The 14,926-nt window shown below is 32.8% G+C and overlaps 2 protein-coding genes across 2 annotated transcripts in view; both read right to left on the bottom strand.

The window, feature by feature from the left end:
* The window catches only part of LOC132754285 (uncharacterized), a 30,814-nt gene extending 29,275 nt beyond the window's left edge, over positions 1–1,539 (bottom strand). Inside the window, exons 1-2 of the mRNA XM_060744901.1 lie at positions 1,406–1,539; positions 172–282 (exon numbers count right to left, since the gene is read on the bottom strand). Coding sequence (XP_060600884.1) covers positions 172–282; positions 1,406–1,529 — 235 coding nt within the window. The 5' untranslated portion in view covers positions 1,530–1,539. The remainder of the gene's footprint in view (positions 1–171; positions 283–1,405) is intronic.
* A 488-nt stretch (positions 1,540–2,027) lies between these two features.
* Positions 2,028–5,111, bottom strand: LOC132754284 (uncharacterized). The gene is made up of 4 exons (XM_060744900.1): positions 4,687–5,111; positions 4,445–4,508; positions 3,100–3,258; positions 2,028–2,155 (listed from the first exon to the last, which is right to left on the bottom strand). The coding sequence occupies exons 2-4, from the start codon at positions 4,506–4,508 to the stop codon at positions 2,028–2,030; spliced, it is 351 nt and encodes a 116-aa protein (XP_060600883.1). The 5' UTR covers positions 4,687–5,111.
* Positions 5,112–14,926: the final 9,815 nt, after the last annotated feature.

Below are 14,926 nucleotides of genomic sequence, written 5' to 3'. Positions count from 1 at the left end.
TATAAAGATTGTTGATAGGTTATATGGCCGTATATATGCCTTGTGTCTCGGGTTATGTGTATGTGTTTGTTTACAAACAGCCGTTTATATAGGGCCATATAACCTGTCAACAATCTTTATACCTAATAATATACACTCATCTTTACATTTAAAAATATATAAGTGACTTACCAACGCCATCAGCCATAATCAAGTTGTTCCCATGATGCATTTTGATACGAACTATAACAAGACATGGCATTTCACCAAGATTATGACTCACTTCGGCGTAAGAATCTGAAACTATAAATAGACAAGAGGGTCGGAAAATGTCTTAGGCTTTTATTTAAAATATGCACTAACTTAAAGCAGCACGCCTACAGATTAATGCTTATTTTTCATGAAAATTTTGAAAATTAAATTAAATTTATACTACTGTATAGTAACCAAAAGGAAGCAACTTACACATTATCAGTGGCACTTACAACCCATGTTAATTACAAAAAGAGGTCAAAACATGCAAAAATGCCCTTACTGCGTTAGTAACACAGTAGAAATATAGTTACTCATAATGAAAAAGAAATCACCACTAATTGCCCATTACATGTAAATTATAACTTAAATATTGAATCTTTCTACTTTTCTTAAAATCTTAGTAAATTTTTCACAAGTTTGATGTATTCAAATATTTTCGCTCATCTGGAGGCATCCTGCTTTAAGTTAAAGAAACATTCATCGAACTTTGATCATAATGAAAATTTCTGTAACTTATTTCAATCACGTCCGGATTGTAATAATAATAAAACATGTTTTGTAATATAAATGATAATGCAGATTTTATACAAATGCTGATTGTATTAATCGCGGGCAGGAGAAACTTTGTGACAATAAAAGGACAATTACAGTCAAATCAGTATCTTAAATCTTAAAGGGACTCCACAATGTTTGTTTGTTTTTTACATGAAGAAACAGGAAATATTTTATCGACAATTGTGTACTATTTTATTATGTATGTATGTCTGGGCTTATCATACCAAATAATTTCCTAACTGCGTTTCTTAGAACAATAAGCCCACAAATGTCCCTTTTTTAAAGCGTTGTATATCCTCTTACTTAAACCGGGCTTCAAATCGTGCAAAATAAATTGATTTTCAAGTTATTCTCAGTATATTTGTTTACTGTTTTAGCAGAGTTTTCAGTTTTAAGTACATCACTTGACCAATCAAGAATTTCCAATTTTATCTATTCAGACATTTTTTAGTCAGAGGAGCTCCTTAAAATCATCCAGAATCTTTCCACTTCCTTGTTCCGTTATTGAGCAGTTTTAAGTATTTTGGAGTTGCTTCAGAACCGCCCATGAATTGTTAGACATGACTTTGTAAACTTGTGTTTTATTTGTTGTGTCATCGGCGACTTACTGCTTTACCTTTTGAAGTGTTCGCTTTCATTTTTATCCCTGATTGGTGAAAGTCTACCACCGGAAGTGACGACTGTTTCCAAGCTCGCACGCGCACTTGCGCATCTCCATATAGAAGTAATTCATAACCCATATATCGAATGTTAACTGGAAAAAATGAACGTAGGTTCAATAATCAGTCAATTTGAATCTTTTGATCGAGTTAAATAAACACAATCATATTAGCGAGTTTAATATTTTTTATCCGATAAATATTGTAATGAAGCTACACAAATATAATATTCTATTTATCACATACATAAAATAGTAGATCTAACTCCTTACAGTTTAAAAACAAATAGTTAAAAAAAATTCACACTTTGCACATCAAGTAGATAGGTAATTTTTTGGCAGTGGATACATCATTTCGCTGTTCCCCTTGAAACTTACTGAATACTATCAATTGAAGGCCAATTTTATTGTAACTGATGCAAGCTTGGCTACAAATGCCAAATAGACGGCAGTAATAAATTATCTCTATTTTTTATAATGGCAATCGTCTGTTTACAAACTTAATACTCATTTAAGTACATCTATTTTAAACACATATTTTATCATGAAACACGATGTATATGATAGAATATGATATATATCACTTACTTCTCGGAATAAGTCTATATAGTGGATCTTCAACTGGAGTTGTCGACACATTTACATACATGCCATCATAAATATATACCACTGGTCCGGAACGCTCCTTTGGGTGGTCAGGCCGGAAACCTAGATATATAAAATATAATACAGGTTCCAATAACTTATTTCATCACGACTTTTTTAATCACATAGAGAAGGGGAAAACTATTATTTCTAGTACAATAAGTTCCGTTTATTTACAAGATGACATATCTTATTCTTTGTAAATCCAAACTTGAACCCCTTTCCTACTTAATTCAATCTAACACTTCTAAAACAACCCCCCTCAAAAAATAAAAAAATAAAATCGCTTACATGAGAAAAATATAAGAAAATTTGGTACTATTATTTGCAGAATTGTATTGAAATTAATTTTGATAATTATCAGAAGTTCTGTCACGTGTAAATAGCGGAAAGATTAAAAGTAAAGTTACAAAATTGAGATTTTTCCAATGCTTTTATTCTCGTTATGTGACCTTGAACAATTATCTGTTGCGTTTATCTCATCAATGATCAATGGAAATATTCGATACTGCGTGGACCTGGCGTTTAAAAAACAACTGTGTATACCTAACAATGTGAGATGTAATACATTGCTGAGTACAATATTGAATAACTGGACGGGTACACAGCTATCACATTTATATTGGACGGGACACTAGCCGAGATTTTGCGCTGTGTACGAGCCCAATAAAATCAGTTTTGTCCTCAACAACGTATAATGGGCTCTTACTACAAACCGCAATCTTTTGACATTTTGATATTTTTTATGCATTTGATACATAATTTTTGGACTCTTAAAATGAAAACGAGGCTATATGGTTTACGATACGCATTTAGGACGGATTTGTTGGAAACGAAGCAAAATTTATAAGATTGGATTAAATAAGGATCCCATGGGACCTCATTTGGTATAAACGCTGAAAACACAGGACTGGTGTGAAATAAAAATTTAATAAATTCACAGAACTTCGACAACTAAAAAAAAACAACAACAAAAAATAAATTAGATAAAAAACAATATATTTTACCTGACGCTGGGAATATACGTTCTTTTATTTTCACAGAGACGTCTACAAGAACTGGTATTTCGCCGAGACCATGGTCAATATTGAGTCGGGCAACATGTTCAAGTCCGTTTTTAATTGGTAACCATCCGCTCTCGAAATCCGGCCATGACAAACTTCCAACTAAATTTAGAAATGGTTAAAGGTTTAGTGTATTCTGAACGATATTTTGACACTATTTAAACTTTGTTTATCATACACGTTAATTCTACAAATAGCAAAACTATAGTTTGTTAAAGAACGACATATACTTGTCAGATATTATGATTCAATAAATGAAAAGAAATTTTCAAATTAGTTTAACTACAAATGACCGAGTAAATAAGAGCATCTAAAATATTCCCTGATTGTATAAACTAAAATTCTGTAAACAACATAATACATATTTATGAAATGTAGATCTAACAGAGATTTTTTAATTATTCTACAGTTCTTTATTTTTTATTAAAAGCACATTATGCCTCAGAAATTCATATTTTTACTCATATTTGAATCTTAAGAAATGTCAAACAAGTGTTAAATAATGTTTAAATAATGAATTTAGAATATGCTACGTGTTAAACAACATTACTGGAGAAAGTAGCGGTGAACGTGCAACAATGTGTCATAAAGGAAGCAAAATGTAAACAAGTAGTATTTTGACTTCAATGCAAAATACTAATTCACTAAATTTAAACCAATTAAAAAAATAGGATAGCATATCTGATGCTATATTGGCCTTTAATCAGGCATCTTTTCTTTAAAAGAAATATATGTGGAATTGAATATTTATCAATCCTTCATGCAGTTACAAGAAATATGTAAATTTCCAGTGAGCAATTTATTTAAATGATTAATGAATTGATTAACAATTACCTGATGAAACCTAAAACTTCTTGTTTTACCAAAATCTTATTTATATCATATTTTTTGTCAGAGCTTGGTTTTCCAATTTCAGAGAACTCGCTTAACTATGATAAATGATCAACAGGCAAAAAAACAACAAAAAAAACAAAAAACACTTAATGATAACAAATTTATAATAAAACCGATCATGCTTTATCAGTGTAAAAAAATTAATAAGGATGCTCTATATTGTTCAAAATAAATTTCAATTAGCATTGATAAAATCAGTCCATTTAATAATATTTGAGCAGTTTTTAATTTATATTTTACAATATATTTTTTTGTATAATACAATATTATTTACTATACTGTTTTAAGACTGAAAATATAAGAATACTTTAAGCTTAACTTTTTGGAAAAATAATCACAGATACACATATCTATATTAAGCTCCATGAAATAATGTACTAGATTTTGGACTTACCATTCACGATCAAAAACTGAATCAGTAACCCAATTAAGGACAAACAGACTCTTGTGTTGTACATCTGAAATTAAAACAAAACAATGGAGTATCTTCATGTACATTAATTTAGGTACAGTACATACCAATAACCCGTATAAAACAACAGTACTTCAGGTTCCGTTGAAAAAGCAAAATACGCAGCGCATATTCCATACAGTATACGTACATACGCAGCGCATAATAATTACTATAACTCTTACCTTTTAACTTTTTTTCGTCAACACCTTGATACGGTAATTATCCCGTTAATGGTGTGTTGTATCACAAAAGAATAATCACATCATCAACATATATGTTTAAATTTATCGTAAAAACTGTATTCATGAGTCCATCCAACAAAAATCGCAGGTATTCAAATTATAACTGTACAGGTATTGAAGTGAAGAATTACCTTGACACATTAAATTAATACATGTAAACTAATGACATGCTTTATAAGCATTGTTTTTGCACACGGTTGACATTTATATTTTTTTGCGATGAAAATGTAAGTTTATTTGATAGGTAGAGGCGTAGAATACTGAGTGTTTATTTTACAGGTAAATATCTTTTGTGCAGAAGCATTTGTTTAGAGCTAGCTAGCCGCTAAATACAAAAATCGCATCTTGAGCATGACACTCAATTTTAAGGTTGGTTTAGTGGTCATTTGTAATCATTTGATTAATACAGTAGGATGTTATCCTATTTAACACAGATACGATTAAAGGGACTCCACTGAGGTTTAAAAGCCTAAAAACATAACATTTAAATTTCTTACATAAATGAGCTGGGGCACTTTAAACTTTTTAAACAGAAATATATGCAAAGATAGTTAATAAATATACTTTGAAATAAATTGAAAATCGTGTTTGTATGCTTTTCTTAGCCCGTTTTAGTGCAAAGCGTTTAAACGCTTTTCATTTGGGGTTATTGTTTTACAATTTGAACAATTATTCTGAAAAAATAAAGTGCGCAAATGATCTGAAATTTTGCACAAAGATTAGTGGTCTAAACCTACATCAAATGGTACATTTATCTGGAAAAAAATATTTTCAGACCCATCATGTCAAAAAACCTCTGTGGAGTCCCTTTAAGTTTATTTTATAGATGATCAGTTGAGCAAGCTAAGTACTCATTAATGCTAGAAGTTACGACACGTGCATCCCTTTACGGAAAAGATTCGGGACTGTTATATAACTGACATTATTGAATTCGTTTTTGATTTTACCATGATTATAAAGTATTTTACAAGGAATATTTAAATGTAACAGGTAAGTTCACCGAATGGCAACTATATACAGTTTAATCATTCAATCAAATAGCTATTTCATCTATAAAGACAGACTTTTATAACGTGCCAATGGTTGGTTGAAAAAGTTATCAATATATAATAAAAAAAGCTGTGCAACTCGGTATGGTCTTTCTGATCTCTTCCCCTTGGTGCATGCACGTCGTAGAGAAGGCATAGCGGTACGTGTACGTCGTAGAGGGGCACAGCGATGCATGCACGTCGTCGAGAAAGCACAGCGGTGCATGCACGTCGTAGAGAAGGCACAGTGGTACATGCACGTCGTAGAGAACGAAGGCACAGCGGTGCATGCACGTCGAAGAGAAGGCACAGCGGTGCATGCACGTCGTAGAGAAGGCAAAGCGGTGCATGCACGTCGTAGAGAAGGCACAGCGGTGCATGCACGCCGTAGAGAAGGCAAAGCGGTGCATGCACGTCGTAGAGAATGCAAAGCGGTGCATGCACGTCGTAGAGAAGGCACAGCGGTGCATGCACGTCCTAGAGAAAGCACAGCGGTGCATACACGTCGTAGAGAAGGCACAGCGGTGCATGCACGTCGAAGGGAAGGCAAAGCGGTGAATGCACTTTGTAGATAAGGCACAGCGGTGCGTGCACGTCATAGAGAAGGCACTGCGGTGCATGCATGTCGTAGAGAAGGCATAGTGGTGCATGTTCGTCGTTGAGAAGGCATAGCAGTGCATGCACGTTGTAGAGAAGGCACAGCGGTGCGTGTACGTCGTAAAGAAGGCAAAGCGGTGCGTGCACGTCGTAGATAAGGCACAGCGGTGTATGCACGTCGTAGAGAAGGCACAGCGGTGCATATGCACGTCTTAGAAAAGGCACAGCGGTGCATGCATGTCGTAGAGAAGGCACAGCGGTGCGTGCATGTCGTAGAGAAGGCATAGCGGTGCGTGTACGTCGTCGAGAAGGCACAGCGGTGCGTGCATGTCATAGAGAAGGCATAGCGGTGCGTGCACGTCGTACAGAAGGCGCAAGGCATCGGCAGAAAATTTGGAGCTTGGCCTGGTTAAGATCCGGATCTCTGTTGTGTTACATATAGGGTAGGTCCTGGAGACCAATCTACCCTGCTTCGATACAAACGACTCTGCTGCCGATGTCCTAACTAAAGAGAAATGGTCCGCCAAAGTAGGCAGGGACGGCGAGGAAAGTCGGTTTGAAAGGCAGACCCTTACCTGGCATAAGAGCCCTTTTCCGGGATACCTCATTCTTTTTATATTGTCCCAGGTTACAGCACGTTTTGGTTCTCATTGGTTCTCATTGGCCACCGTACAGTGAGTCACATACTTTTGGCTCGACAATTAATTTTATCTTTGGCTAATATTCCCTGGAAATTGCATGGAGGTAAAAACGTCGTGTTCATTTTTAATTTTTTGAATTCTAAGCTGATCTAGCTTTAGTCAGTAATACCCACACCCTCCCTGCTAATACATATTGATGTCATTTGCTTCTGAAAGTTAATCGTACTTTTCAGGAGCTTTTCGTCATGGCTGGAAACAGAAAATTTGACTGTAGGTTATAATCAATGAAAAAAGTTAAAACTTTATCATTCGCTTCGTAAGCAAGCTAAAGACAATTACTTTGTTGACTATCAACATTCCGTCAACAATGCTTACGTTAAAATGACATGTAGTGACTTTATCTGCATTGGTGTTGAACATTAATTTTAAACTTTATCTGTTTTGAAGCAATAGTGATTTACGTTTTCTTTAATTTAACACTTATATAAGATTATTTGACTTGCGTAAGGCATATTCTATGATAAGTTTAATACAATTATGTCAGATGTGGGGATATACATGAAACATAAATTATACTAAAATTCGTATCGATATTTTTTTCACCAGCTATTGACAAAATTCCATCAACCTTTAAATAAATCATGGAAACTAATTTTGTCTCCTTGGTTTTGTGTTGGAATAAATGCTCTTACAAACATATTCACATATAGTCACATATATAATTAATTGACAAAAGTTATTAACACACTTACACGAATGAGCTTCGGTAAAATCCTTATGAAACATAATTTAAGTATATATGAAGGGGCCTAGTTGTCAAGGTATCTGCCTCTCAACCCAGGGATCATGGCTTCGAGTCGTAATCGGGTCAAGACCATGTTTCTTTATATGACACCAGTACTGTTTCATTCCAGGAAGCGGACTCGAAAGTGATTAATATAACTTACAAGAACTTGTTTCGCTAAACTGAGGTTAAATAAATATGTTTGAACCAAGTATATTATATCAACAAACATTTACAATATCTGGACAATGGAATATACCTCGAAAGTAATGGACATAGCTTGCAAAATGTGAAAACCCCAGACACGGTTTCATTAACTAAAGTATGAAAATAATTTATTCGTTTTACCATCTGATGGTAGTCTAATTTTATCATTGTTTGGTACTAAATCCCCATAACATATCAACATCTGGTCAGGTCAGAATATATTTATTCTTAGATAATTGAAAGATCCTGATCTGAAGGAGAGCATGGTAGCATTTGAACTTAATACAAAAGTATGGAGTGATCGATGGAACAAACAAACAACAACAACAACAACAAAAACCAACAAACTTTGAACACTTGCACACAACTTAAAAATGATTATATATGTTGCTGTGAGGGACGTAAAACGTTGCAAAGATGTTTAAAAGATAATCAAGGTAATCGTACCTAAAATTTGGAAAACTCATACTTATTTTATACTAAAAGTCTTGCTGCTTTATTCATTCTTTTATTATGCCGCTTATTTTCCGTTTCTTATGGAAAAAGTTTAAATCTCTGTCGAGCATGCGCAGTATGCGAATCAATTTAACCAGTCAGTCTGTATGTTTTTAATAACAAGATCATTCGTCATAAATATATACATTTATGCTTCTTACAAACGGTTATACATTACAAAACTGATACTATAAATGTGTGTATATATATAATAAAAGTTAAATATTTAACATTACAAAAATTACAACTACATTAAAAAGAGTATTGGCATAAAATCAAGGACAACAACAAATATAAACATTGCAGAAATATTTGTGTTGATTACGTTCACGTGCATACAAGATTCAACATAGTGTGGTTCCGGTCGTACTATAAATTTAGTACTATTGAACGGAGAGAAAAGGGCAGGTAATCCAGACTAGATTCAACACTAAATAGTATTGGAATTTATCACCGCGGGTGAATTAATTATCCCAGAGAACGAAGAAAAAACGTAACAAGAGTGTAATATCTGACTAAAAGAATCAATTCCTATTTCAATGGTAAAATCAATGAATTCAGTGTAATAAAGAAAATGTCTTTATTTTACAGGAACATAACATATAAAAGCATGAATTTTAATTTCTTACATGGATCACCTGGGAAAATTAAAATAGAAAGATATGCGAAAGTATATTTAAAAAATAAAGAAAAAAATATACTCCGAAATTCATTAAAGTCGTACTGGTATTTTTCAATTTGAAAGAAAAGCGTTACAAGGCTCTTCAAGTTTTGTTTATTTTTCACAAGTAAAAAATATTCTGGAAACACAACGTTAGCGTATAATTTGATATTTTGCACACAAATATTGGTGTAGACCTATTGACATTAGTCTCGTTATGTAAATATAACAAACAACAAAACCCAACAGCTGCAACAACCGCAATGGAGTCCCGGGCCCTTTAACTATTTATATACTCATACTTATTAGCAATCAAACACTGAAAGCTAACAGTTTAACTATTATGCTATTTCTTATCTACAACAAAGCAAGATTTTCTGGAGAATAAATTGTACAGTTGCACCGGCTATATTAAAGGAACTTACATTTAGCAATCAAAAATTGAAAAATTACGCAATGAACGACGACACACACTGTCTTGTTTTGCACATCTGAAATCAAACAAAGCATTTAAGTGCAAAATAGAAATGTCGATAATAAATGCAGCTATTTTCTTAATTTTATAACAAAACAAACATACTTAATTTTTCGTTGTTAAATGAAGCTACGCGACACACACCCAATACAATGAAACATGCGATGCACTTCCTTTTTTCAATATTGTCCGTCACACCTTTGAAAGATTAATTTCACATTATTGTTGATCATTTATCACGATAATGATCTCTCTTTTTTACTCACAAGTATGGACACTGTCGAATATCGTTGCAAAACAAGTAAGTAACAATTATTAATAATCTCATATTACCATTTCATGAATATCGTGTTTTCATAAAAAGCAAGTACTGTATGTAAGCATCCAGGCTGCAGACGACAATGAGTCATTATTCTATCTAGTGTTATACTCATGACAATTTTCGATATAATTGAAAAAATTGAAAATTAGACATTTAGTTACTTTTCACATAGTAAACATTATTTCCGAAAGAATATGTAAATGAAAATATGCATGATATCACAGAAATTAGGCCAAAAATTGATAATATCAAATCGATATTTCACTTTTCCAGAGAGTAGCTAGGTCTTCCGTTACTATTAAAAATATCTGTCATATTTTGCAGTTCGGATCGGCATATCCGTCCCGAGGTGACCCGCCCATTGGGGGGTAACTAGGCTTGCCGAGTTGTCGCCAATGGGCTGGAGATCGAGGGACGGATATTCCAATCCGAACCGCAAACGTATGTCAGATATTTTTTCTTGCATATTCTACCATATTCCATTTTATTTTTAAATTCTTTATCTTTATTTTCATTGAAAATTTATATCATTACAACCGTAACTACTTTCTTACAACAGCGTATTAATAACAACTTCATTCATAACGCTAAATTGACGTCATTCTAACCATGCCATTGTACTGCACCCGACTCAGCTGGAACCCCCCATGCCAGATGAAATTTCCGGCATGGGTAAAACTCACGGAAACGCCAGTATGATATGCAAGAAAAAATAAGACAATTATTCTTTGCTACACCGAACCAACATTTTAATGTTATTTTTCACCTAAATGCATTATATCACCAATTGCGGCCAGGGGAGAGAACTAGTACATTTTCTATAGTTTATATAGATTACTCGCCCCTGGGGAATATTGCAAAAAAAAGGTGTTTTTCATTCCCAGTATGATTGGTCGAAATAACAGATTAAGAAAATATGAAATTTAAAAATTGGATTAATAGATTAAAACTTTATATCACATGGTGGTTAGTATTTTCAAACATTGAGATAATTATTTTGGCATTGTTTAAAATTGTCCCGATTGCTTCATATTTGAACACCCATCGTAAATTTTGTTTATGGTGGTATAATAAATAAATTTTCAATAAATAAATAAATTAATTAATAAATATGCGGTTATTTCGCCACACCTTTGTCGATATTTATATTAATGTATTTGTCTAGCCAAGAATGTATCTTTTCGTCTTTTGAAAAATGTTTGTCATTTTGACAAAAAATCCCCTGGACAAAACGCTTCAAGCATTTTGGTAAAAGTTTTAAAAAAAGACAAAAAAGGTCTAGTCTACGATAATAATTACTTTTGTTTGTTTTGTTTAGTTTGGTTTTACGGCCTACAGACACAATAAGGTCATATGGCGCCGAAACAGGGAAAATGACTTTGGCTAACCTCGGGTGTTTAAAACTAAAGCAACACCACGGGTCAACACCACCCGACCTGCTGAAGCTACATGGTGCGTAAAGTCCAGTGGTTCGAAGCCATTTAGTCGCATCTTGTGATCACTTAGGCTTAATTTTGTCTAAGCAAATAGGTGACTGGAAATCGGGTGCATAGCAAACATTGTTTATAAGTAACTGAATGATTTATGGTTTCCGTTATGTCTAACTGGATTGTAATTGACATTTTGCATGATAGTTTGTGTCTGGCAAAATGCTGAAATTTAGTTGATAAAAACTAAGAGACATTTTGAGAAGTATTTAAATATATAAATCTAATTTTGATGCTGCCAGGTATGTAACATGGTAAAATATATTAAACGGGGAAATTTACTGATGTTAACTTTTAGATGCATTTATCGTCTCGACTATTTATGTCACGATTTGATAAACAGATTTGTATTTATATAGATGAGATGAAGTAGATAACACATATAGTGATTTCCGCCATTTCTCCACTAATTTGAACAAATATCAATTCTCAGAATCTCTGTTTTGATTTTGTTATCTAGTAGAAATTTCAGTCGGTCAAATTATGTTTGATTCAATGCTAAGATGGAATACGAGGAAATGAAAAATTAGATGTTTTAGCTAAAAGACATTACATACTCAGCCATTAGAATTATTGTTACCAAACAGTGATGTTAACTTCCTTTAGTAAACTATATCATGAACTTAATGAATGGAATTTTAACTACGACACAAAGCTGTTTTTATATAATTCACTATCTTCACTTTTCAACATCTCTATTTAGTCTAAATTGGAAGAAATTCACAATTCAACCCGATGTGACAACTATAACTTTTACTCAAAGCCATGAATGTTTATTTATAAGTTGATATCTTGCCATTTTATGTAAAGACATCATTATCGGGATTAAGATGTTCGAGTCACAAATTATGCAAACGACCGCGCTTCTTCAAAATTGTTGTGTATTGAAAAACGAACGAAAGGCATTTTTATGCCGATTCAAACAGTAATTTTAAGTATTGTTCATGTTTTTGTCTTCTAATTCATTTGAGTTTTTTTATTAACATCGATCAATGAAGTTCCGTGTAGGATTGTTGAAGGCTCCCGATGATCTAAGTTGTTGCGAAAACGAAAATTAAATTAAACCCGAGATAATTTTTCTTTTGACGAAGTTGATAACTGACGTCAAGGTCCCCAAGAAGCTTAAAATATAAACATGACAAATAAACTTAATGAAAGTCAAAAAATTTATTTTAATGATTAAGTAACCATACTTAAGTCATACATACTGATTTTACAATCAAGTTCCAACAGTTAAAAAGTTGTAAATAATGACCGAAAATGGTATTTGTATTGTTCTTCAAAAACACAGTTAATTCATCAATCAAAGCTGAACAAGTGCATTGCTAAAACTAAAACACTTCCCAGAATTAAAAAGCTTAATTGTCCCAAATTATCTCAAAACTAGAGCATATTCTACTCATTTCTTTCTCCAAATATGAATCTAAGATTAACAATAAGCACGCAATGGTTAACACAGGAGTTTTACATCAATGCAAATCACTTTGAATATCTGTAATGAAATAATCAGATAAAGAGCTATGGAAAAAAATGTTAGTTTCCTTTGTAAATGACAATTATACCTGTATTATAAACAAAAACCACTAGACGCTTGAATTACAACAAAAACATTGTTTTAGGAACTTACGAAATGGAATAAATGTGATATCTATTGATTGTTTTCTACTTCTATAAGTAATAAGTATACGTTGAGTGTCTGTCCATATGTCATTAAAGCTTGAAATTATTCATTATCGAAAACAAATCAATAATTGCAAACAATTAACCGTCTGTCAAAGCCAAGAAGCTTATTTAATTACATATTAACCCCTTGCCATATAGTTCAGAATTTTTGAAATGTCACCTTGATAAAAGGATTTATATTCCAACAACAAAGTACATCATGTTCCGAAGTGAATTATTGAATATTCATTTAGTATTCACGGATATCAAAAAGTTTCAGGTGCCGATATATCAACCTTAGGATTATGCAATTTTGAAACATGATTTTTTTATTATTCAATTGGGATTGAAAATTGACACTAATGCTTGCCTGAAAATTAACGACTTCAAATTCATTTTTTGTTTAAATAAGCTTTTAAAATGTCAATTTGCATTGCGAATGATTTCAATTATTCTTCCTTGTTGGGAATTATATCAATTTTCACACGAACCGTAAATTAATGTTTCAGTTAGCGAATTTATCCATTTTATAAGAATCACATGCGAACATTCTAATTAAACGAATCGTATTGCTGAACGAAATAACACGACACATTTTTTTTGAATCAAATTACGACTTCTCTTCTTGTTTGATTTATTTCATTTACAGATCTTGTTCTGCAAGACTTGGTCAAATGTTTAATGTCCTCTATTAGGCGTTATTCTTTTATTTGATGTACATATCTGACTGATCACAAGAAGTATACAACACTCACTCAGACGTTTTGACTGATATTTAACATTATGTGAGATTGTTAATTGTTATGTATATGATTTATATCATGTACATTTGATAAAAAGTAAACTCTTGTTTCATCTATGAGAAATCATTTAACAACTTCATTTATCAATTAAGGGCCGCTAGATCGATCCGCAGGTGGGAGGAAATTTTGCCGTGACAATTGAATTCGGACATCGAGTTTAATGGTCATCAGTCTCTCACCGTCGCTGCTTCAGAAATCATAAAGTAGTCGGATAATTAAAAAATTATTATTACCCCTCACTTTTTTCGTAATGTTAATTTCCCATAGGCCTCTGGGAGTTATTCTTACTGTTAATGCAAGTGTACCACGTGACTAAGAATTTTGTACTGTTACATAGGTAACAGTATTTTTAACAGTATAAAATCTGGTCACGTGGTCTATTTTCTAAATAAAGAAATAAAATGGCCGCCATTTTTTTCTCGATTCATTCTTATTTTCGACGATAGGGCATCGCCGAAGTAGCTATTACTCTGATAAAATTTAGTTCTTTGCACCCTAGAGTCCCTTTCGCGTATTAAATATTTTTTTGTTGAATAGTCAACAGGAAACATCCGTTTTCAACGGAAGTAATTGTAATGTAAATAATTTTGTGTCAAACTGGAAACATGCAGACAATTAAAGCATGCAACAAAGGATAATTTAACAATTTTTAACCAGTGAAACGTTACAGATAGAGTTGGTGGACAGACATCTGAAGGATATCATCGTTTATTTTCTAAATGCACTTTGTCAAAAACCATGCGGAAGAATATTCTGGATGCAGAAGGATCAGATTTCACAGATCATAACCTTATAAATGGGTTAGTAGTTTGTTTTTCTGAATAAAACACAGCTTATTTTATGTTTATGACTGGGTAGATATCATTCAACTTGTCTAAAAGAATGAAAAGAAAACAGCTTCTCAAGTAGGGGCCTACAGTGCACTTAAAAACTTGCAAGGTAAGGACAGTTTAGTTATTGCTTCTCTTGTTTTATTTTTGTTTCAGTTAGAATTTAGACAAATTTTTCATTCAGTATT

Source organism: Ruditapes philippinarum, unplaced genomic scaffold, assembly GCF_026571515.1.
Source record: "Ruditapes philippinarum isolate M1 unplaced genomic scaffold, ASM2657151v2 ctg3930_1_1_1_1, whole genome shotgun sequence".
NCBI lineage: Eukaryota > Metazoa > Mollusca > Bivalvia > Venerida > Veneridae > Ruditapes > Ruditapes philippinarum.
Note: the sequence above shows the minus strand (reverse complement) of the source record. Positions and strands in the feature narration are given on the sequence as shown.

Excerpts from the sequence above, each read along its gene's own strand:
- LOC132754284 (XM_060744900.1), bottom strand. The coding sequence starts at position 4,508 with ATGTACAACACAAGAGTCTGTTTGTCCTTAATTGGGTTACTGATTCAG. Across the intron at positions 3,259-4,444 it reads TCAGTTTTTGATCGTGAATG|TTGGAAGTTTGTCATGGCCG; the intron begins GTAAGTCCAAAA and ends TTCTAAATTTAG. Across the intron at positions 2,156-3,099 it reads ACGTATATTCCCAGCGTCAG|GTTTCCGGCCTGACCACCCA; the intron begins GTAAAATATATT and ends TTATATATCTAG.